General features: G+C 37.3%; 1 protein-coding gene across 32 annotated transcripts in view; it reads left to right on the plus strand.

Moving 5' to 3' along the window:
* LRRFIP2 (LRR binding FLII interacting protein 2) overlaps positions 1-23685 on the plus strand; it is a 107976-nt gene that overhangs the window by 72837 nt on the left and 11454 nt on the right. For 18 of the 32 annotated variants that reach the window (XM_077865838.1, XM_077865837.1, XM_077865844.1 and 15 more), the window contains 4 exons: positions 1940-2011; positions 8228-8398; positions 15274-15366; positions 17609-17701. In XM_077865838.1, coding sequence (XP_077721964.1) covers positions 1940-2011; positions 8228-8398; positions 15274-15366; positions 17609-17701 — 429 coding nt within the window. The remainder of the gene's footprint in view (positions 1-1939; positions 2012-8227; positions 8399-15273; positions 15367-17608; positions 17702-23685) is intronic. The other 14 variants (XM_077865852.1, XM_077865856.1, XM_077865858.1 and 11 more) reach the window with 3 other exon arrangements.

Here is a 23685-nt window from a genome sequence, read left to right on the forward strand (position 1 = left end):
AAGGCTTTCCAAAGGAGTTGTACTCTGAGCTAACGTATGAAGGACGAAAACAAATGAATCAGGCAAAGGCTTTCTCAGAACTTCAGAGAACCAGAAGGTTGTTTGTATAGCACAATTGCCTGAGGGTAGGATGAGAAGTAAGGAGGAGAGGGAGGTGAGGGGGCAGATCTGGGAAGTAGTCATGGGCCAGACCACAAAGCATCATTTATGGTAGCCTAGAAGGCATTTTATTTTCTCCTGGTAACTGTGGGATATTAAAAAGAGTATCTGATTTGTGCTCTTAAAGAGTGACTCCAGATTGGAGGAAGCACTGGAGATGAAAGGAACAGTCCCCTGTGGTTGAATAGTGTGAAGTCAAAACTGTGATGGAAAAAGATGCAAGAAACTTGCTCTGAAGAGAATACTGGAGTTGATTGGTCAATAGAGATAGGAGGTTTAGAGAAGGCTTTTGTTTTCTTTCTTAGGCTGGCTTGATTATTATTTTCATTCCTTGACTTGAACCAGTAGAGAGGGAACAGGAAGGCAGAGGAAGGAGAGGGTGACTGAGGAGCAGGTGCCTTGTGTGGGTGCCAGGGTGCGGCTGGAGGGGGGGGCAAATGTGGAGGTCCTGGGCTGCTGACACAGTGAGGAGGAGGTGGGGACTGGGGTCCTGAGTCAGATTGTAGGTGGGTAGGTGCAGGAGTCTAGCTTAGAAATGGGCAGCCTGTATAAGTGGGCTGGGGGGTAGAGGGCGGAGAGATTTGCAGCAGTGACAGTGGCAGTCGAGAAGGAGAGCTGACCCAGGCTGACATGGTATGACTTTGAGAGTATCAGTATTTATCAAGCTCTTACTATGTACCAGGCATAGGTGCTGGGGGTGCAGCATTGAATGAGATCAACTCGTCTTCAGGGGGACAGGACACAGGAGGACAAAGCCCTCCAGCCTCACAACTTAGCTTGTGCTTGCCATTTCCTTGTATTGCTTCTTTAAGAGAATGACTTCCTTGAAGGAAATGAGAGTTTTGTATCCACACCTTCTCCTAGTAGCCCTTCAGTGTGTGCCTGTTGAATGAATCAACCAGCAGACAGACCTACTAAGGAGGGATGAAGAGGGCAGGGGAAGTATAATACAGCAAGTGTGTGTGTGACTGGCCTTTGAGAATTGATCCTGCCTGTATTGCAGAATTGTACTTAGGGAAAATAACCGTGGCAGTCATTTCCCCCTAAATCAGGCATTCTGAACAGATTGTATATAACAGGGTCAGGTATAAGGGAAACTGTATTTTCCATTTAAAATTTGACCTGCTTTACTTTTAAGGATTATGGTAACATTTGGAGCAGATGCTCTTTTCTCATCATTTAAATGGCATCCTCAGCATAGACTTTCTCATTTGACATAATGTTTAAAATGTAGGTGTTTAACTTCCTTCCCTGTATTTTCTTTCTCCCAAATTAATTGTGGTTGGTAAGCAAGTCATTGAAAGACAACTTTGTTCATATCCATTTATTATAGTTTTTAAAACTGCATGAGTCAGTATAATATGCTGCTTATAATTAATTTGCTACATATTTTACTAGTTCTAGGTGAAGCATTATGTTAAAAATTATTTAAATGTTTATAAAATTTTAAAAATTATATGTTAAGACTGTTATAATTTATATAGTTTTTTCCATATACAGTCCCACACCCCCCTTTGCTAATGCTGTTTCAAAACTCCTTAATACTAAGAAAATATTTAACACTTTTAGATTGATTACTCTAGACCTTCTCCAGCCCCACTATCACCTGACCTGTTTGCCCTGTTCTGTGGTTTAGAGTGGCAGTTATGCTGTGTACTTTGATTTTTCTGCTTTTAGTCTGGAATATACAAAAATAATTCACATTTTCATCTGAATTCTTTGAGACTTAAGATATGTTTGTGCATGGTTTTATGCAATGGTTCATTCCTATGTCCTGCAGGATATCTATGACCTTAAGGACCAGATACAGGATGTAGAAGGGAGATACATGCAAGGGCTTAAAGAACTAAAGGTATCAGGGCCCATTCTGCAGCCCAAGCATGCTGTCTGTACGCAGAAGGGTTGGGTAACAGTGGTTTCACAAGTTCTGTTAACCCCAGTGCACATAGCTTTACTAACAGTGTTTGTCTTTCAAGCATGTGCTTAACCTGCAATGTGTAGGAAAGGTGAACTTCCAGTATCTGCTTATGTCTAAATGTTTGGTAGAGTTTTTGGAATATTCAGTAAAAGATATTACACCTGAGAGTTTTTAAACTTTGTAAAATACTTGCATGTCCCTTGTGTCTTAGCCATACAAAATCAAATTGGGCAAACTCTTAAAAAGTACTCTGCAAATAAATATATATTTTTTTAAATTGAAAATTTGACCTTAACATTCTTCCATGCTAAATGAGAGAATATTGCCTATTTCTGTTACCAAATTCAGTCATATTAAAGGCAAGAGAAAGATATCTAAGAATGCATTATTTTTTTTTTTTTAAATTTTTGTTTATTTATGATAGTCAGAGAGAGAGAGAGAGAGAGAGAGAGGCAGAGACACAGGCAGAGGGAGAAGCAGGCTCCATGCACTGGGAGCCCGATGTGGGATTCGATCCCAGGTCTCCAGGATCGCGCCCTAGGCCGAAGGCAGGCGCCAAACCGCTGCGCCACCTAGGGATCCCTAAGAATGCATTATTATAAATATTCCTTTTAGAGGAAGGACCCTGAGGTAGGACGCCTATGTTTTTGTTTTGTTTCTTCTTCTTTTCTTTTTTAAACTATAGCTCAAAAAGGATTACACAGATTCAGTGCTTTAAAGAATTTGGGAGGTAAATTTAGATGGGCCTAAATCTTTTCCAAGTGAGGATTGCTACCAGTTTTCAATATAAGTGTCCATGTGAGGCAGACTTTTTGGTTGTCATTGGTGCTTGCTCTTCCCCGTGTTTTATTATGAAGTTCAAATCTAATATGAGGAAACTTAAAGTTTCTCTGAACACGTACATGTCCCTATTTCAAATAGAAAATACACATCAGGCCTCTAAAATCATAAGCCATTCAGAAAAGTGACTCAGGATATGCCCATAGGCCTGATGGGGCAGGGCTTTCATCATCTTCCCTGGTGTGATGTGAGGTAGCTCAGTTACCAGTCAAAAACTTCATGTGGATGATTATTGTCCCTTACTGACTCAGGACCAAAAAGGGTGTAGGAAGTCCTGCAAAGTGAGGCCACTGAGATGACAGTGTGTGGCTATCAGTAAACAATAGGAGAATTACAAAGGTAGTATGCAGATGTGCTCAGTTAATCTTAATGGCTCTAATCTTCAGGATTTAATTCCCTTTTAAGATTTTAGAGATAAGACTTTTGGAAATATCTTGGATCAAGGGAAAAAAATCCAATGTATTAAATAAATACACTCATTGAAGTCTCATATATAATATAATCTATCAGGAAAGCAAGTGATTCAGAGGCATTCTTCCTTGCCTTTTATTTTATTTAAAATGTTAAAAAAATTTTTTTTCTTACATCTTAGATCTACCATTTATTATAGTCTTTGAAGTATGTAGGAGAACAGATTAAATTTGAGACTGAACAACTACAAGATCCCTTTTAAGAGAAAAAAGCAAAACTTAATGTTCCTTGCATAAATGATCCAATGCTAAGAAAACCTGTAAGAAATACATTAAATATATCCATGTTAAGTACAACAGTTTTTTCTTTTTTTTTAAGATTTTATTTATTAATTTGAGAGAGAGAAAGAGAGCACGAGCAAGGGGAGAAGCAGAGGCAGAGGGAGAAGCAGGCTCCTTGGTGAGGAGGAGCCCCATGCCAGCTCCATCCCAGGACCCTGAGATCACAACTGGAGCCAAAGCAACCACTTAACTGACTGAGCTACCCAGGCGCCCCTCCATGTTCAGTACAACAGTTTTAAGCATATCCAGAGTAATAGAAAAGTCACTTTGTGATATACCGTGGTGTACCCAGTTTATTTTTTTCATTTAGAAGAGACCTATTTTATTTATTTTATTGAAGTATAAATACAATACTCTATCAGTTTTCGGCGCACAACATAATAATACAACAATTCTATACATTACTCAGTGCTCATCATGATATGTGTACTCTTGATCTCCTTATCTATTTCATCCATCCTTCTCTCCCACCCCTTACACACCTTTTTCCTTCCCTTTCCCTTTCCCTTTCCCTTTCCCTTTCCCTTTCCCTTTCTCTTTCTCTTTCTCTTTTTCTTTTTCGCTTTCTTTTTCTTTCTTTCTTTCTTTCTTTCTTTCTTTCTTTCTTTCTTTCTTTCTTTCTTTCTTTCTTTCTTTCTTTCTTTCTTTCTCTCTCTCTCTCTCTCTCTCTCTCTCTCTCCCTCCCTCCCTCCCTCCCTCCCTCCCTTCCTTCCTTCCTTCCCCTTTCTCTCTCTCTCTCTCTCTCTCTTATTTATTTATTCATGAACGACACAGAGAGAGAGAGAGAGGCAGAGACACAGAGGGAGAAGCAGGCTCCTTGCAGGGAGCCGGATGCGGGACTCTATCCCTGTACCTGGATTATGCCCTGAGCCGAAGGCAGACTAAGGCAGACGCTTTCCTGCTGAGCCACCTAGGCATCCCTCCACCTTTCTTTTCTTAATTCATGGTCAGCATATAATTGAGCTTATATTTATATATAAGCATATAATTGAGTTATATTTATATATATCCTTGGAGTGACTTTTTTAAGTGAGAGAAAAATAATTTAAGAAAATAGTCTGGTGATCAATCATGGTTGTGTGAATGTATCCGTATCCTATTAAAAAAGGTTACTAGGGGACTCCTGTGTGGCTCAGCTGGTTAAATGTCTGCCTTTGGCTCAGGTCATGATCCTGGGGTCCTGAGATGGAGCCCTGTGGCGAGCTTTCTACACTGTTTGTCCTCTTCCTCTGCCACTCCCCTTGCTTGTGGCTCTCTCTCAAATAAATAAAATCTTAAAAAAAAAAAAACAAAAAAAACCAAAAAGAATACTGAGACATTGGCCTTTGGAGGTGCTTTTTCTCATTGTAGCCTCCATGCAGAACCACTTGAGTTTTGTTAAGTTACAGATTGCTAGACTCTACTTCCAGATTTACTCATTCAGTGGGTCTGGGATGGGGTTGAAAATTTGCATGTTTATCCAGTTTCCAGCTAAAGCTGTTGCTAGTAGTATAGAATCTACACTTGCAAAATCACTGCCTTAGACACATTTAAGTAAAACTATTTCCTAATAGCTAGATTGAAATAATTAAAACTACCTTAACGCAAATTTAAAACTGTCTTCCATGGTCTGTTGTTTAAAGGAAGAGTACATGCCATAAATGTTATGTCAATTTTTTTTATTATGTCAAATTTATTGTTAAATATGGAATTTTTGCATCTATTGCTAAACTATCTTGGATTCTGATGTTCATGCAGTTAGTTATGCCCCATTTTCAGTGGGACTGAGCTGTGAGGAAGACTTTTTTTTTAATGCTATTAGCCTCTAAGAATCATTCTAAACTCTGTATTATATTAGGATCCTACTATATTTAAACCATTATACAATTGATTTTGCTTATATTTTTTATTTGGGTTATATTTGTTCCCAAACCTGGTATAAATATTATACAGCCCTCGTTTGTGAAGCATTGCTATCGTGTGTCGGTGTATGTATCCTTATTGAGGTATACCTCACATACTGTAAAAATTTACCCATTTAAAGTGTACACAATTCAAGTGGTTTTTAGCATAGTCACAGAGTTGCACAACCAACACCACAACCCAATTTTAGAATGCTTTCATTACCCCAGAAAGAAACCCTGTACTAATTAGCAGTCATTCCTCACCCTTCCTCTTCCTCTTCCACACCCAGCCCTGTGTAACCACTAATCTGCCTCTGCCTCTGTGGATTTGCCTTTTCTGGACATTTCATACAAATGGAATCATATAATATGTAGGCTTTTGTGATTGACTTTTCATTTAGTATAATGTTTTCAAGATTTATCTATATTGTAACATCCTTAACTATCATCTATCTATCTATCTATCTATCTATCTATCTATCTATCTATCTATCACGACTGGTGATATTGCAGTGTATGGATTTCCCACATTTTGTTTATGTGTCAGTTGATGGACATTTGGACTGTTTCCAGTTTTTGGCTGTTATGAATAATACTCCTCTGAACATTTGTGTACAAGTTTTTGTATGGACATACCTTTTTATTTCTCGTAGATAGCTCCCAAGGAATAGAATTGTTGGGTCATATGGTAACAGTATGTTTAAACACTTTGAGGAATTATCAAACTGTTTTCCAAAGCAGATGCATTATTTTACATTCTCCCCAGCAATGTATGAGGCTTCTAGTTTTTCCACATCCTCACCAACACTTGTTAATCTGGTTTCTGGTTTTCTTTTTTAAATTATAGCCATTATAGTAGGTCTGAAGTGGTATCTCATTGTGGTGGTGTTTTTTAACATTTTATTTATTTGAGAAAGAGAGCACAAGCAGGGAGAGAGGGAGAAGGAGGGAGGGAGAGGGAGAAGCAGACTCCCCGCTGAGCAGGGAGCCCAACATGGAGTTTGCTGGATCCCAGGACCTGAACCGAAGGCAGAAGTTTAACAGTTTGTACCACCCATGTGCCCCTCATTGTGGTTTTGATGTGCATTTCCCTAATTACTAGTGATGTTAAGCCTATTTTCCTGTGCTTCTTGTCCATTTTCATATCCTATTTGGAGAAATATCTAATCAAATCCTTACCCATTTTTAAATTGAATTATGTGTCTTTTTATTATGGTCTTATAAGAGTTCTTTATATGTTTTGGATACAGGTACCTAATCAGATATAAGATTTACCAATATTCTCTCCCATTGTATGGGCTATCTTTTTTTGGTACTTTCTTGATGGTATTGTTTGTAGCATAGAAGTCTTTTTTTTTTTAAAGATATTTATTTATTCATGAGACATACACACACAGAAAGAGAGAGAGAGAGAGAGAGAGAGAGGCAGAGACAAAGGCAGAGGGAGAAGCAGGCTCCATGCAGCCTGACATGGGACTGGATCCCTGGTCTCCAGATTACGCCCTGGGCTGAAGATGGCGCTAAACCGCTGAGCCACCCGGGCTGCCCAGCACAGAAGTTTTTCATTTTGATGAAGTCTTTTCTTTCATTGATAGTGCTTTTGGTATTGTATCTAGGAAACCTACTCCTGTCTACTCCAAGGTAATGAAGATTTAGTGCTGTTTTCTTTGAAGAATTTTATAATTTTAGCTCTTACACTTAGGTCTCTGATTCATTTTGAGTTAATTTTCGTGTATGGTGTGATGTAGGAGTTCAACTTTATTCTTTTGCATGTGGATATCCTGTTATCCCAGCGCCATTTGTTGAAAAAAGTATTCTTTTCCCATTGAGTTGTCAGAGTACCTTTATCAAAAGTCAGTTAATCACAAATGTAAGGGTTCTGGACTGTCAGTTTTGTGTCTTCGATCTTGGTTTGTTGAACATTTACATTAGTATTTTTAAAATTTATTTCTAGAAGTGATGACTTTTTCTATGTAAAATATTCTTTTTAACCTTAAAAATTGTTACTAGATAGTAATAATCTACCAAATTTGATATTAAAAAATAGACTTGTAAGCTGTTTTAAGCAGAAAACTTTGAATTCTATAAAATTTTAGGTATTTTGCTTTTTTTTTAATAATAATTTTTGTATTGTTTATGTATTTAAGAATGACCATAATTTGAATAATTGTTATAAAAATGTTTATGCATTTACATTAGCATTATTATGCACAACAGGAAAATACTGAAAACAGATGTCTGGAAAGTAGCAAAATTCAAATGAATATTGAGTTTTCTTATGTAAAGAGAGGCTATATTATGTTGTATCAATTCATTCTGAATACCAGTTTATTGAAAACAAGAGTAACATTTCTGAAAACACTGATGATGCTTCATTTTATGACTAATAGATACATGTGGTCTATATACCACCACATCTTTTAGAGGCTACACTGCTGCTTAATTTTGTTTTCTTGGATAGCAGAGAGCATATAAAATTCTTATCGTGGCATAATTGGCTTATTACCATCCTTCTGTTTCATGTGCATGTTACTAAACAAGGAGTTTCCCCAACTGCTTTATTTTGCAAAAGTGCATCTTCATGTGTTTGTGCCAGTGCTACATTTCCTGTTATATTGCATATAAGCAGTGAACATATTTTAGATATTAGGCTGATGGCTGTGACTTTCATTTAGGAGTCTTTGTCCGAAGTGGAAGAAAAATACAAGAAAGCCATGGTTTCCAACGCACAGTTAGACAATGAGAAGAATAATTTGATCTACCAGGTAGACACCCTCAAGGATGTTATTGAAGAACAGGAAGAACAGATGGCAGAATTTTATAGAGAAAATGAAGAAAAATCAAAGGTAATTGTGCATCTTGTATCATCCCTTTCCCTGGTTCAGAAAATTAGAACCTGATCTTTCAGAAGTGCTGGGCTTGATGGAAGAGTGCAGCATACCTGGGACTGAAGCTTCAGTCGAAACTGGTCCAAGGAAGTTGACACAATATGAGATGTCAGGTCTTAAAATATTTTCCTCTTTACATTTTTATAAAATCTAATTTTCCTAAAGAAAATCTTATGACCTCTTTCATTTTTTGAAGCTAGAATGCAACTCAAGTTTTATCTTTATTTTCTATCTCTTAATTGGAACAATTATAGTGAATTACTAATTTCTTCCTGTTTTAATGGGTTGGAATGCTACAAAGCTCCAAAGACTTTGAGTGAGACAGTTCATTGTTTTCTTTTCTATCATTTTTCAAAATAATCTGTTTTCTAAAAGATTGAAGAGAAGTTTTTAACCAGTTATTTAAAAATAGCAGGATGGAGACATGCATTAGACGTCAACAGATGTTTTCTTTAGAGGTTTGTAAGCTATATTGTTAAAATGAGCAGATGGAAAATAAAAGCCACTGTCCAAGGTCAGATTTGCCCTTTGACAACTTCAGAGAACAAATTGGGTTCTCTTATTGGATTTGGACTTTTAAAGTGTTGATGTCAGTCTAAGCAGAGGACAAAAGGATACTGTCAAAAAAATGAGTTGTGACTACATTGCAAAAGTAAAAAGCCCAGAAAATAACTTAGGAAATGTGCATTGGTAAGTTGTTAGAAACATCAGTAACATGAAGGGAGAGAAGCTGTTAATCTCATCTCAAAGGGACTGGCATTAATACTATAGACTTTAATGGGAATTTTTTTCCCTTGAGGACTGAAAATACTCATTCCAGTCTGTTTTGGTCTTGTTTAAAAAGTGCTTGGAAATGTTTGATGAGTTTGGGGGAAAAGAAGGATGATGGATAGGCAGATATAGAGGATTTTTAGGGTAGTGATACTGTTCTGTATGATACTATATTGGTGGTTACATTATACATTTGTCAAAACCCATAGAATATACAACACCAAGAGGGAAGCTAAAGTAAGCTATTGACTTTGGGTGATTGTGATATGTCAGTGCAGGCTCAGCATTTGTAACAAATGTACCCCTCTGATGCAGGATGTTGATAGTAGGTAGGAGAGGCTCTATCTATGTGGGGGCAGGGGTCTATAGGAACTCTGTACTTCCACTCAACTGCATGAACCTAAAAGTGCTCTAAAAAATAAAGTCTGTTAAAAAAAATGTTAGGATAAGAAGACTTGTGTCTATATAAATGAAAAAGAGACCTCTGGATATTTTCATACTGTATGACAGGGCTCATTGAAGCTATGATTTGTTGGCATAGGTGGTTTCCTCTGATTTTTCTTGTTTCTCAAGGGTCAGTTTCTGAGTTCTGAACTGTCATACTTTATGTAGAGTCCTTGGACTCCTTTTTTGCCTTTCCATGCATTTTTCATATCTACTTCTGGCTCTTTGTTTCTTGTAGATTAGAAGAAAATCTCATGGTAAGTATTTAATGTTCAGTACTAAAATGAGTTATCTTTCTATCTTCTCAAATGCCCTTGAGCATTTTTAGAATAAAAAAAAGCAGATCTCTATGATTAACTTACTAGGCAACTATTTTTTCTTCTATCATCTTTTGATATCTAGAGATATTTTAGTATACATAGAGCTATGGTTTTTACTTTTTTTTTAAAGATTTTATTTATTTGAGAGCAGAGAGAGAGAGAGAGAGCGCGCGTGCGCGCATGATTGGGGGAAGGAAGAGAAAGAAGAAGACCCCCTGCTAAGCAGGAAGCCTAATGCAGGGCTTGAGCCCGCAACCTGGTTCAACTTAACCAACTGAGCCACCCAGGGGCCCCTGGTTTTTAATTTTTATGTAAAAAAATTATGCTTAAAAAAAATTATGCTTTTCTTAAAGAATCATAAGCTTTTTAAATGCTTTGTAAATCTACTTCAGGTACCGTAATGGTGAAGACCTTGTAATAGTGTCTCTCTAGTATACCTTCTCTTTGAGCTCTTCTTCTTTTTTCTTTTTCTTAAAGATTTCATTTATTCATGTATTCATTTGTTTGTTTGTTTATTTATGGGAGAGAGAGAACATGCAGGAGTGCAGGAGGCTGAGCAAGAGCAGGGGCAGAGAGTGGGGGAGGTATAAGCAGACTCCATGCTGAGTGTGGAGCCCAACTCGGGGCTTGATTGATCTCAGGACCCCAAGATCATGACCAATATGATGACCTGCTTCTTTTATTTTAGCTTAGTTTTTTTTTTAATATTTTATTTATTCATGAGAGACACAGAGAGATTGAGGCAGAAACGTAGGCAGAGAGAGAAGCAGGCTCCCTGTGGAGAGCCTGATGTGGGACTTGATCCCAGGACCCTGAGATCACGACCTGAGCCAAATGCAGATGCTCAACCACTGAGCCACCCAGGCACCCCTAGCTTAAATATTTTTGACATTCATCCGTATTGTAGTATGGGTTGATACTTCACTATCTTTTAAGGTCTAGTACTATCCCTTTGTATGGGTATACCACATTTTGTTCATTTGTGTGTTGATACACATGATGCACATGCTATGATGAATGCTGCTGCTGTAAACATTTGTGTACAAGTCTGTGTATGTTGTCCTTTCTGTTAAGTGTGTACCTGGGAGGGGGTTCCTGGGTCATATGGCAACTCTATGTTGAACCATTTGAGGAATGCCAGACCATCTTCCACAGTGGTTACATCGTTTCACATTCCTACCAGCAGTGTATGTGAGTTCTGATTTCACCATAGCCTCACCAACACTTGTCATTGTCTGACTTTTTTTTTTTTTTTACAGCCTTCCTAGCAGCTGTGGTTTTGATTTGTATTTTCCTGATGACTAATGATTTTCAGTAGATTTTCATATGCTTCATATATTCCTTGGAGAAATAGCTATTCAGATCTTTTTCCTATTTTTTTTTTGCCTATTTTTTTTTTAAGATTTTATTTATTTATTAGAGAGAGAGAGAGAGAGAGCACAAGCGAGGGAGGGGCAGAGGGAAAGGGAGAAGCAGATTTCTCACTGAGTGAGTAGGGAGCCTGATGTGGGGCTGGATCCCAGGACCCTGAGATCATAACCTGAGTGGAAGGCAGACACTTAACCTACCTAACTACTCAGGTGCCCCTCTTTTTAAATTGGATTGTCTTTTTATTATTGAGTTGTAAAGAGTTTATATATTCTAGATAAAAGTTACTTATCAGATACAACTTAAAAATATTTTAAAATATCATTATGGGAACGCCTTGGGTGGCTCAGTGGTTGAGCGTCTGCCTTTGGCCCGGGGTGACCCTGGAGTCCCAGGATCAAGTCTCACATTGGGCCCCTGCATGAAACCTGCTTTTCCCCCTGCCTGTGTCTCTGCTTCTCTCTGTGTGTGTCTCTCATAAATAAATAAAATCTTTAAACAAAAAAAAAATTTTTTTAAATCATTATGAAGTCAAGAATACAAGTATTTGATGATTTTGAATTCATTGTAGCTTTTATTATTCTTGATTTTCAAATTGTTCAAACTTTAATATGAATGTTTTCAGGTTGATTTCTGAATGATTTCGACATGAATCTAATTTTTTTTTTTTTTTTTTTTGATAAATTGTTTGGTATCTAGCACAAGAAAGTGTTCCAGGCTCATCTGGTACACTTCTTGCTCCAGATCTGGAATTAGCTGTTTGTCCAAGGAGCCTTCGTTCCTTTAGTGGAGCAGTATGGGTGCTAGAGAGCTCTTGCCACTAAGATGATCACTGTTTATAAAGGCTCTTTAGTGGTTGTATCGGGGAAATATTTATGTGGGGTACTTTTTTGTTTTAAAGTCAAAATATATTATAAATTTATGCTGGTAGTTCTAGTTCGTGTTTAGGATTCCAGCATTTTTCCTTACCCTCTGTTTTACATATGTATATCTCTGTTTTCCCACTGCCAGTTCTCAAAGTCACTGAGGGTGATAGTAATTACATTATAATCTCTTCTCTTTGCTCTATCCCACAGTGCTCAGAATAGCAATACCAATGTTGCCACAAATGACATAATTACTGAAAATAGTTAAAAGTTTTTTTGTTTTGTTTTGGTTGGTTGTTATTTTGCTGCTATACTACTTATAGTCCAGCCATTGTTTTGAAAAGTTACTTGAAATAGTTTCTTTCTCTGTACTTATGCTGCTAACTGGTTATATAATTAGGCTCACTGCATTTTATTTTCTATACTTAGAAATTGCTTTAAAATTTTTATCTTTAAATTATTTTTGCTTTTAATTGCGGTAAAAAAAATATAACAAATTGACCATCTTAACCTTTTTAAAGTGTTAGAGTTCAGACAGTTCAGTAATATCAAGTATATTCACATTGTGGTGCAATGGGAACTTTTTCATCTTGTAGAACTGAAACTCAGAATCCATTAAACAATAACTATCTACCCTCCTCCCCCCCCCCCACTCCCCACCCCCAATCAGCTCCTGGCAACCACTGTTCTTCTTTCTCTCTCTCTCTGAGTTTAGCTACTCTAGGTACCTCATAAAAGTGAAATCATACAGTATTTGACTTTTTATGACTGGCTTATTATCCTTCTTTTTTTTTTTTTTTTTTTTTTAATTTTTATTTATTTATGATAGTCACAGAGAGAGAAAGAGAGAGAGGCAGAGACATAGGCAGAGGGAGAAGCAGGCTCCATGCACCGGAAGCCCGATGTGGGATTCGATCCCAGGTCTCCAGGATCGCGCCCTGGGCCAAAGGCAGGCGCCAAACCGCTGCGCCACCCAGGGATCCCCCTTATTATCCTTCATATAATGCCTTCAAGGTTTATGCACGTTGTGTTGTGGCATGTGTCAGAATTTCCTTCCTAATATTCCATTGTATGTATGTACCACATTTTGTTTATCCATTCATCTGTCTGTGGACACTTGGGTGGCTTTCATCAGGAATTGCTCTTTCACTTTAATTTCGTTTTACAGTTACATAAGATATTTATATCTGAAGTCAAATCAGCAAAGAAAATATATTCAAAGAAGCCACTTGTCTATTTCTGTTCATCCCTATTTCTTGAGGGGATTTTTAAAATCATAAATGCTTCATCCTTCCATTTTTTAGCTTAAAAGGGTAAATATATTTTGCTATTTGAAAAAATATATACAAATATGTATGTTTTTAGCCTCCGTTTCTTAAAAAAATGGTAGCATACTATAAATACTACTCCCACCTTGCTCTTTATTATCTTATGATTGTGGGTATTCCTCATTCTTTGGTATTACTACATAGTTATTCCATGGTGTGCACTGCAGTATAGTTTATTCTATCAGTTCCCTATTAATGGACATTTGAGTTATTTGCAGTCTTTTGCTGTTAAAACTAGTCCTGCAAAAATGATGTACTACATAAATCTTGCATTTTTGCAGGGATGGCTGGGGAGTCATCAAAGTGGGTTTACAGAGAGACAGTACCTTTTGTTTCTGATATAAGGTGTATTTTTTTCCATAGTTTATCATTTGTGTTTTTACTTTGCTTAGAGTTTCTTTTGCCATTCAAAAGTTTTTATGTAGTCTAACTTATTATCCATTTCCCTTTCTTGCTTGTGGATTTTTAGGTCACTTTTTTAATGACATTATTCTACTAGAGTTATAGGAATTCACTCATTTTTTTTCTCAAGTAACTATATCCTTTCCTTCTGTCTCTTCCTTTCATAAACTTCCAACCCATTTGAAATTTGTCCGGGTTTGTGGTGCAATGTGTGGTTCTAATTTTCTTTTTCCATTTGGATATCAGCCTCACTAACATAGAACTCTTATCTTTTCTTATTGATTTGGGATGCCCATTTTGTTTTGTTGTTGCTTAATATATTTGCACATGTAACTGGGTGTATTTCTGGATTTTCTATTCTACTTTTGTCTGTATTCTTAAGGCCTTACAAACAATGTTTTAATTATATAGGCCTTATATCTAGTAAGGCTAGCTTTCTTCATTATTAGTATTTTTTTCTGGCTGTTTTTTCTTATATTTTTCTTCCAAATAAACTTTATAATCAATTTATCAATCTCTGATGAGAAAAAAAGCCTAATGGTATTTTTATTTGGACTTCATTAAATGTGTAGATTAATTTGAGGGAGAACTGGCATTTTTATGATACTGAGGTTTTTTTAATCCAAGAAGATGGTGTGCTTTTCTATTTGTTTGGTTCTTCTCTGTCCCTCAGGAATATTTTATATGATTTTCCTCATACTGATTTTGAGTATTTCTTATAAGTTTACACATGCATTTAAAAAATTTTATTCTTTGATATTGCATTTATTATGTTTTCTCTCTAGATTTTTATACTTATAAAGGTTATTGAGTTTGATTTATTTATTTTTAAAGATTTTATTTATTATTTGAGACAGAGGGACGCAGAGAGAGGGGGGAGAGAGTAGGAGAAGCAGACTCCCCACTGAGCTGGGAGCCTGACTTGGGGCTCAATCCCAGCACCCCAAGATCACGACCTGAGCCAAAGACAGACGCTTAACCATCTGAGCCACTCCGGTGCCCAGATTATTGACTTTTACATATTAATTTTATAACCTGTTACTTTATTAAGTCATCTCATTGTTCTTAGTAATTTTGCCACCCATTAGTCTGGATTTTCTAGATGTATGGTCCTAGGAGATGAAAAAATGTTAATTTTCTGAATCTTTCCATAGAATACAGAATTTTTCTTTTCTTTTCTTTTCTTTTTTTCAGAATTTTTCTAAGTTATCAGGCATGGGAAGTCCAAGTGTGTTTCTGGAGGTCATACTTAACCTCTGTATTACTATATTGTAGATGTTCCAGTTTGTCATGTGCCATTATCTGTGTCAGTTGTATCATTTGTTTCTTAACAGGAGTTAGAAAGGCAGAAACATATGTGTAGTGTGCTGCAGCATAAGATGGATGAACTTAAAGAAGGCCTTCGACAGAGAGATGAGCTTATTGAGGTATGTGCATGAACTGTGAAATACTTAATTTTGAACAAAATACACTGAATGTGACAAGGGAGTGTATGTTGGGAGGGAAGGGAGTTAAAATGCCACAGTTTCCTTGTCTCTTCATCTTGGCTGTACCCTAAATTTTCACACACATGAAACATAGAGTCAGGCTTAAAAAATTAATGCTACCAACCTTATAAACATTCCCCCTTGCAATAGCAAAAGCTTTTGTAATTATCTTTTATTCCTAAGCATATTCTTTCCTAAAGCTATCTTAGAAAATGGGCAAAAGGCAAAATTACAAGTACCATTAATCTTTGGAATGTAGTGAATGCTGTCTGCTGGGACAGGATTCTTGGGGAGTGAGACATTTGATCTTGACTGAGGTAGATCTATTTCTGAGGCGGCTAAAGGAAAGGACTACTCAAGATAGACACCTTACATACAAAAAGGTGAAGGTTGGCAGGTTGTGCTGCTGGAGGAACCCCAAGTGCCATGGTGTTGGCAGCATCCCAGGAATGCAAACCAGTAGGGTCCACCAAGAAATCTTTGAAAAGCCTTTATTATCCTTTTGTTCCTGCTACCTTGTGAGCATCTGTTTTTTTTTTTTTTTTTAAATGTGGTTTTTCCTCATGTTTTATAAGTATGCTGGGACAGGATCCTGCCCACTGGCTTGGTGTGGTTATCAAAGGTGTCTTATGTTAACTTAATGTTGATGACATGAGAGTGATTTCAGGAAGGCCAGCTCCTAATGATCCCTGGGAAATGCCTCCTGCACCACACTCCTACTCATCCATATTCCTGCTGCTCAGGACTTGCCCTGCCCCCACATTGTTCTGCTCCCTCTTTCTTTCTTCCTTCAATGGACCTGCCCCACTAATCTCTCACCCTGTAAATGACTTGCAAAAACCTTAATAGAGGAAAAGAAATGACTACTTTTCTGTATGTGGATTTGTGTTACTTTTCTTCATTCTTGAGAATGATTGAATGTAGCTGGCTGAAAGCAGGTAGAGTTTGTGAATTCTAAAGGCAGACACATAACCCTTTGAAATCAGATTACATCTGAAGTTAGTTCTCCTAGTTTTTCCATTTTTGGCATGAAGCATATTATTTAAATTTTGTATCCTGCTGGTATTTAAAAATAATGTGTATTCCTCTCTTTTGGCTTTTTGTGTTCTTTTTTGTGTGTCAATATGCCAGCCACTTATTATTTCTTTTTCTAATTAAGATATATACTTTCCCCCACTTTTGATTTCAAACGAATAATAAAACTACTTTGGCAGCTGCTTCTCAAATTCAGTAGCTTAAGTCAGAATTGGGTAAGTTAATTTGATGATTATGCTTAAGAGGAATTGTATAATGCTTGATTCCCATAACTTGTCACTGGTTTCTTTAAAAGCCAAGGGTGCTGGATATACAAACTTTAAAGACCTTAGTTTTAGGAGTTTTTATGTTTAGAATTAACATTTCTTAGATGTTAATACCTATGTCTATGTATAACCGAAAACCTTGGATATGACAAAATAATGCCTTTTGGTCTTTCATTTTAAAGTATATAAGAAATGTGTAAGTAGGGAAAATGGGAGATGATCATTTACTAATAATTCTTAAAAGAAAACCTGTTAAACAGTAAAGGGTATAAATTGAGGCTTGTTGCCTAAGGAGAACTGTTATTTTAAGAATTGCTACATGCTAAATTCTAGTTTTTCTAAAAAACTAAACTAAAAATATGACTGTTCATTCGAATTCATGATATTCTTGCTGTTGTAGGTTCTGCTAACAAATTCAAAATGATTAAACTGAGATATGTCTTGTATTTTTAGTTCTGCTTAAAAAAAAGTATAAAACTACTGCTTGTTCTCTGTGATAAGGATCATGTGTTCCTAAGCAAATCTGAGTTTCCTTCTCTAGAAGTTGTTCCATGTTTGGAGAAAAGGCAGTAATCAGAGGAAGAGTACACACATGGAGCTGCATGTACACAGAAACCCTAGCTGGCTTGCTGCCTCAGAGCTGTGTTTGCAGCAGCTCTTCCCACTTCCCCTGGGGCAAGCCAGCGGGAGGCCTGTGGCCAAGACACTGGATGTCATCTTTCCCTTTAGTGAGCAACTCTTGCCTCTCTTGTTCATCACAGACTTACTTTCTCCCTTTGTTAAATTTCTTTATCAGCTTTATTTTTTATACTGTTTTCCTCCCTCGGACCCCGACCGTTTTTTCTTTCTGCTCTTTTATTCTCTCCCCCTTTCCTCTGCAGGAGAATCAACGAATGCAGCAGAAAATAGACACCATGACAAAAGAGGTGTTTGACCTTCAGGAGACACTTCTTTGGAAAGATAAAAACATTAGGGTATGAAATGAAATTGGGCTTTGGTCTGAAGCCCATTGATAAGGAATAGACCAATATAATTTAACTTAGAGATTCATAAGAATCTGTCCTTTCTGTTATTTTTGAGCATTTTATACACTGAAATGTGAATAAGCAGGAGACAGAAAAAAAACCTCCCAGGGCAAACTCAATATTATGCCTGGAAAGAACTCTTCTTTCTAGTGGACTCTGGGTTTGTGAAACCTACAAACTAGGAAATTTCTAGGGAAGTTTATTTCCCCAGGATTCTTATCCAGAAGCAGCCACAGGCGTTTAATTCAAACTCTGTGGGTAACTTGATATCCTCACATTGCAAGAAGTTTGGATGAGAAGCAAGAGAACAGTGAGTGGGGGGTGGAGGACAAGTAATTACCATCCCATAAATCCTTGGTGAATAAAATGGGAAGAGATTAACATCAATTTAGTTACGGAAGTGAATAGGAATGTAAGATTTGTTGGATTTGCCAAACCATGACGTCATCTCTAATTATAACCCCATGATTCCCCAGAGCAGGGGCCCAGATAAGGAAAGTCTTCAGTGCTTCTTTTGCTAAGCACTTTAGGTAGATTCCAAGTGCACAGGAGGCTGGAAAAATTCCCACCAGTTCATCCTGTGTCACCCTTTGACGCGTACCCCATCTCATGGCTTAATAAGCTCTCTGTTCTGCACTGGTACCACACAGCCATAGCTGCCAGAGGCTTACCTTGTCAGAGAGGGGCTATGGTGGAGGAAGCAGAGAGAGGAAACCCTTGTCCTGAGAACATAGAAAGATTTGTTCTGCTTGAGGTTAGGTGGCATAGGGAAAAGTTGGCAAAGATCCCCCAGAACACCTGTGATAGACATGCCTGGATGAGAAGCCCTCTGGGTCATACCCTTCATTGTGGGGAGGGTTCTTGTATCCAGTTCTTTTCATATCTCCAAGGACCTATCTTCTTACTATTATTATTCTTTAAAGATTTTATTTACTTACTTGAGAGAGCCCGAGTGTGAGCACAGGAGCAGGGGGGAGGGGCAGAGGGAGAGGGCGAGGCAGATTCCCTGCTGAGCAAGGATTCCCAGAGGGGGCCAATCAGTTGATCAATCCCAGGATCCCCAAGATCATGATCTGAACCCAAGGCAGACACTTAACCAACTGAACCACACAGGTGCCTCCCTATCCTCTTATTATTAATAAGTATATGGAAAACAAAATTACATCTTAAGAGCGTTTTTTATTGTTGTTGTTTTTTACTTTTTAAGAGTTTCCACTATTTAAATACAGAGTGTCTAAAAATCCACCCAAAGCCAGAAGAGCCTTCTGGAATAAAAAATAATGACTGTTAAGAGTTGTGAGATTTTGACTATGAACTGCTGATTTTATTTACATTTTTATTTGGGGAATTTAAAGTGAGATGTGAAAAAAATGTATGGCACAAAGCAGGTAATTTGTAAGGGTTCATTAGTGTCTGGTCACTATCTAGAATGGTTTTCGTTTAGGACCTTAACATAATTTTCTTTAGCATGGATCTGTATGTCCATGATTTCTATTTTGTATAATTATCTTAGTATTTAAACTGATTATTTTGGATCAGCCATAGGAAAACCCCAAAACACTCATTCTAATAAAATAGCTGTTCAAAATAAAACAAAAAAGATGTTTTTTTCCTACCAAAAAGATGTGCTCATAGTTAAGAGAAATTATTTGATTTTTAAGTATCTATGGCATTATTGAATGAATAAGTGGCTATCTTCTTTCTGTATGATATATAATAATGTGATCCTTTGGCTATTTTTAAAAGTTTAACTTAAAAAAAATTTTTTTGAGGTAATTGTAGATTCACATGCAATTGTAAGAAGTAATACAGAGAGGTCCTGTATGCTCTTAACCCAGTTTTCCCGAGATGTAACAGTTTGCAAAAACTGTAATACAGGGATGCCTGGGTGGCTCAGTGGTTAAGCATCTGCCTTCGGTCCAGGGCATGATCCTGGAGACCCGGGATCGAGTCCCACATCGGGCTCCCTGCATGGAACCTGCTTCTCTCTCTGCCTATGTCTCTGGCTGTCTCTCTCTCTCTCTCTGTGTGTGTGTATCTCTCATGAATAAATAAAATCTTAAAAAAAAAAAACTGTAATACAGTATCACAGCCAGGATATTGACCTTGCTATAGGCAAAATACAGAACATTTTCACCGCAAAGGATCTCTTCCGTTGCCCTTCTATAGCCTTATCTACTACCTCCCCTACTCCTCCCCAAATCCTGGCAACCACTAATCTTTCTCATTTCTGTAATTTTGCCATTATAAGACTATTATATAAATAGAATCATACAGTATTTAACCCTTTGGGGTTATGTTTTTCACTCAGCATAAATCCCTTGAGATTTATCCAAGTTGCATGTATCGATAGTTGGTTCTTCCTTTGACTTTTTAGGAAACTTTCTAAATTGTGGTAAAATACAAATATAAATAATATAATAATAATAATGTAAAGTTTACCACTTTAACCATTTTTCAGTGTAGAGTTTGGTGGTATTAAGTACATTCACTCTCTTGTGCTACCATCACCACCATCCACCTCCAGAGCTCTTTCATCTTTCAGAACAAAACAGTGCCCATTAAACAGCTCCCCATTTCCTTCTCCCAGTAGCCCCTGGCAGCCATCATTCTACTTTCTGTCTCTATGGATTTACTATTCTAGGTACCTCATTTAAGTGGAATCCTAGAGTCTTTGTCTTTTTGTGACTGGCTTACTTCACTTAGCATAATGTCCGCAAGGTTTATCTGCCTTGGGACACGTGTCAGAATGTCTTTCCTTTTTAAGGACAAATAATATTTCATTGTCCGTACGTACCATGTTTATCCATTCATCTGTTGGTGGACAGACACTTGGTTTGCTTCCACCTTATGGCTATTGTGGATAATGCTGCTGTGAATATGAGTTTGCAAATACCTCTTTGTGACCCTGCTTTCATTTCTTTGGGTTTATACATAACACGGAGTGGAATTGCTGCATAATATGGCAATGATATGTTTAAGTTTTTTGAGGAATAGTCAGACTGTATTCCACAACAACTATACCATATTACATTCTCATCAACGCTGCATAAGGGTTCCATTTTTTTTTTTTTCTGTTTTCTGTTTTTTTCTGGTAGCCATCCTGATGTGGTCTTCCCATGACTTACATAAGACACATTTTCAGTATAGTCAGTGACTTTAACTACCTAATATATCACTTGTCTCTAGCTTCATTTTCAAGATTTAAAGTTAGTAAGTTGGTAAAGGAACATGGCCATTATTCTCATGTTAGAGTTTGGTTTTCTTTGGTTCTCCTTCATCAATCTTTGTAGTCATGCTTGTAGCCCTAAAGCAGTTCCAAGTTCCAAGTGGTGATGTGTTGAATAAGTACATAGAAAGGACTGGATAGCCCAGTATGAGACTCACTCCCATTCTGACTAAAGATATTTCTGGCCCCGTGCAATTACATGGAAAAATAACCTGTTGCCCCCTAAGTTCAGCCTGTTATACATAACTTTCAGGCTTCTTGACACTAGAATTTGAGGTTAGGTCAAGGGTAAAGAATTACTTAGATCCCACAAGCATGTAGTTTTTATCCTAGCGGGGTGGGGGGGGGTGTTGGTGGAATCTACTGTAAGAGCTATTATTAAATGCAAGCACAGGGTAGTGGTTTTATGGTCAGGTCCTACAGAGGACTTCAGAGCCAATGTGAATACATTTGCTCCAATTATAAGATATTTTGGTAGCCTCCAAACTTTGTGGTGAAAGGGGAGAACTTATGGGATGTAGTTTATTTTCCCGTCCATAATTCTGGGAAGATGAAATCAAAAAGTTCGAAAGTAGAGATAAAATCCATTGCTATAAGATGTAGGAAGGGGGGCAAATGGCACGTTCTGGCATTTGCTAGAATTTCTAGTTTCAAATTGGTCTGTTCCTAAGAGATCTTGTATATTTATTTAGTGGTGTTGTTTATGTAGAGCATGTTGTGGCAATGATCACTGACCGGTTATATGTGGTGATGCATGGCATAACTATGCACGCAGCTACCAATAACCCACAAATATCTAACCCACAGAAGTTAAAGTGTCTGTCAACAGATGGGAAAGTATTGCTTTGTGCTTTTTTGTCCTGATATTAACATTTGTTATTAATGTAATAGAGTGGTAATATTAGCTTGCAGTGTTAGGGTAAATGCCTCATGATGCCAGAAACTCAAATTATTAATATAAAGGCAAGACATGCCATATGGTGTGAATGTAAATTGCTGAAAGGAAATCAGATAGTGGTGTTGCAGTTTGGGTGAGTATGGGTTGGGCTTGCCCTTACAGACTACTTTTCCAGAAACATCTGGGATGACAGTAAGGAAACATAATCGTGGCCTTCTTGGGACTGTGACATAGAAAAGTATGCAAAGGTTTTGGAACCAAACTGAACTGGAACCAAAAAGAAATGGATTCACTTTCTGGCTTTGCCACTTACTGCAACTTTGAGAGGGAAAAATTATATTCATATAAACACCTCTTTGAGCTTCAGTTTTCTGATCTGTGAAATGGAGATAAAACAAGTGCAGGATGTATAAGGGAGAAATTGAAAATTTATTAGGGCAAAATTACGTGTCTTTGTAGCACTGCATACGATATAGTTGGAGCTACATGGATGGTGGTTGCTAGCATCCCTTATTTACTTATTGCCAGTTTGGGTGCACAGTAAGACTGTAATGATTTAATCAGTAATGAAGCAGTTGGCTTGGTTTCTAACCCTGTAAACTGAGAGGAAAGTTACCTGTTGTAGTTTAACTTCTTGGCCTAACGGGGCTGTTGGCAGAAAATATTAAATATATGAACACTTGTGTAGAGAAAGGCTTTTTCAAAATAGTCTGGCTGTCAGGTGTCTGCATAGACTGCTTGCCTGGGGTATGTTTTGAATTCTGGGTTATTTCATTATATAGAACAGATCTGATTTTTCAGTGATGACTGAAGCATGTGCCTACTTCTGCACTGTTGGTCTCAGCTCTGACAGTTGTGATTCAGGCAGTGGCAAGGGAGATCCAAGTAAAAAAAAAGTGGTGGGGAATATAAAAAATAGTGAAAGGGAATAAAGGGGAAAGGAGAAAAAAATGAGTAGGAAATGTCAGAGAGGGAGACAGAACATGAGAGACTCCTAACTCTGGGAAACGAACTAGGGGTGGTGGGCGGGGGGTGGGGGTGACTGGGTGATGGGTACTGAGGGGGGCACTTGATGGGATGAGCAGTGGGTGTTATTATATAGGTTGGCAAATTGAACACCAATAAAAAATAAATTTATAAGAAAAAAGATAATAGTTATGGAAAATTTAAAAAATAATAACAAAATAAAATAAATATTTCCCCCCCCCCCCCAAAAAAAAAGAAAGAAAGAAAAAAGTGGTGGGCTTTCCCTGAGCCTTCCCTGGGACTCTCCCACTGCAGCAGTGCTCGCACTATGTACGTGGGCAGTACTACTGTTGTCCCTTATGTTTTTCCGATGAGAAATCTGAGGCATAGGTTAAGTTAGTACGTGCCAGGACTCAAAAGCCTGATCCCCAAACCCATACTCTCCTGCACTCCATAGGTGGGCTGCATTTATTTTGTCAGTGTTTTAATTTTGTTTTTCCCATTTAGAAGGGTATACCAGAAACCAGATGGTTTTTAATTGTATTTAATTAAATTAACAACAGCAACAAACAGGTCCTTGGGAATCACTTTGGAGATAGCTATTTTGAAGTAAGTGGTTTTTGAGGAATATTTTGCCATACTGCTTGAAGAACAATCACTACAGCCAATATTTAAGTAAGATAGCTTGTGCATACTGGTTATTTTTTTCTTCCAGGGCCATTAAAATTTTTTTAAATTAAAACTTTTTTTTTTTAAATTAAAACATTTTAAAATTAATTTTGTAATTAAGAATTTTCACTGTCTTCTTGAATGAACAATTTTAGTTAAACATGAAGTGTA

Source organism: Canis aureus, chromosome 22, assembly GCF_053574225.1.
Source record: "Canis aureus isolate CA01 chromosome 22, VMU_Caureus_v.1.0, whole genome shotgun sequence".
NCBI classification, from domain to species: Eukaryota; Metazoa; Chordata; class Mammalia; order Carnivora; family Canidae; genus Canis; species Canis aureus.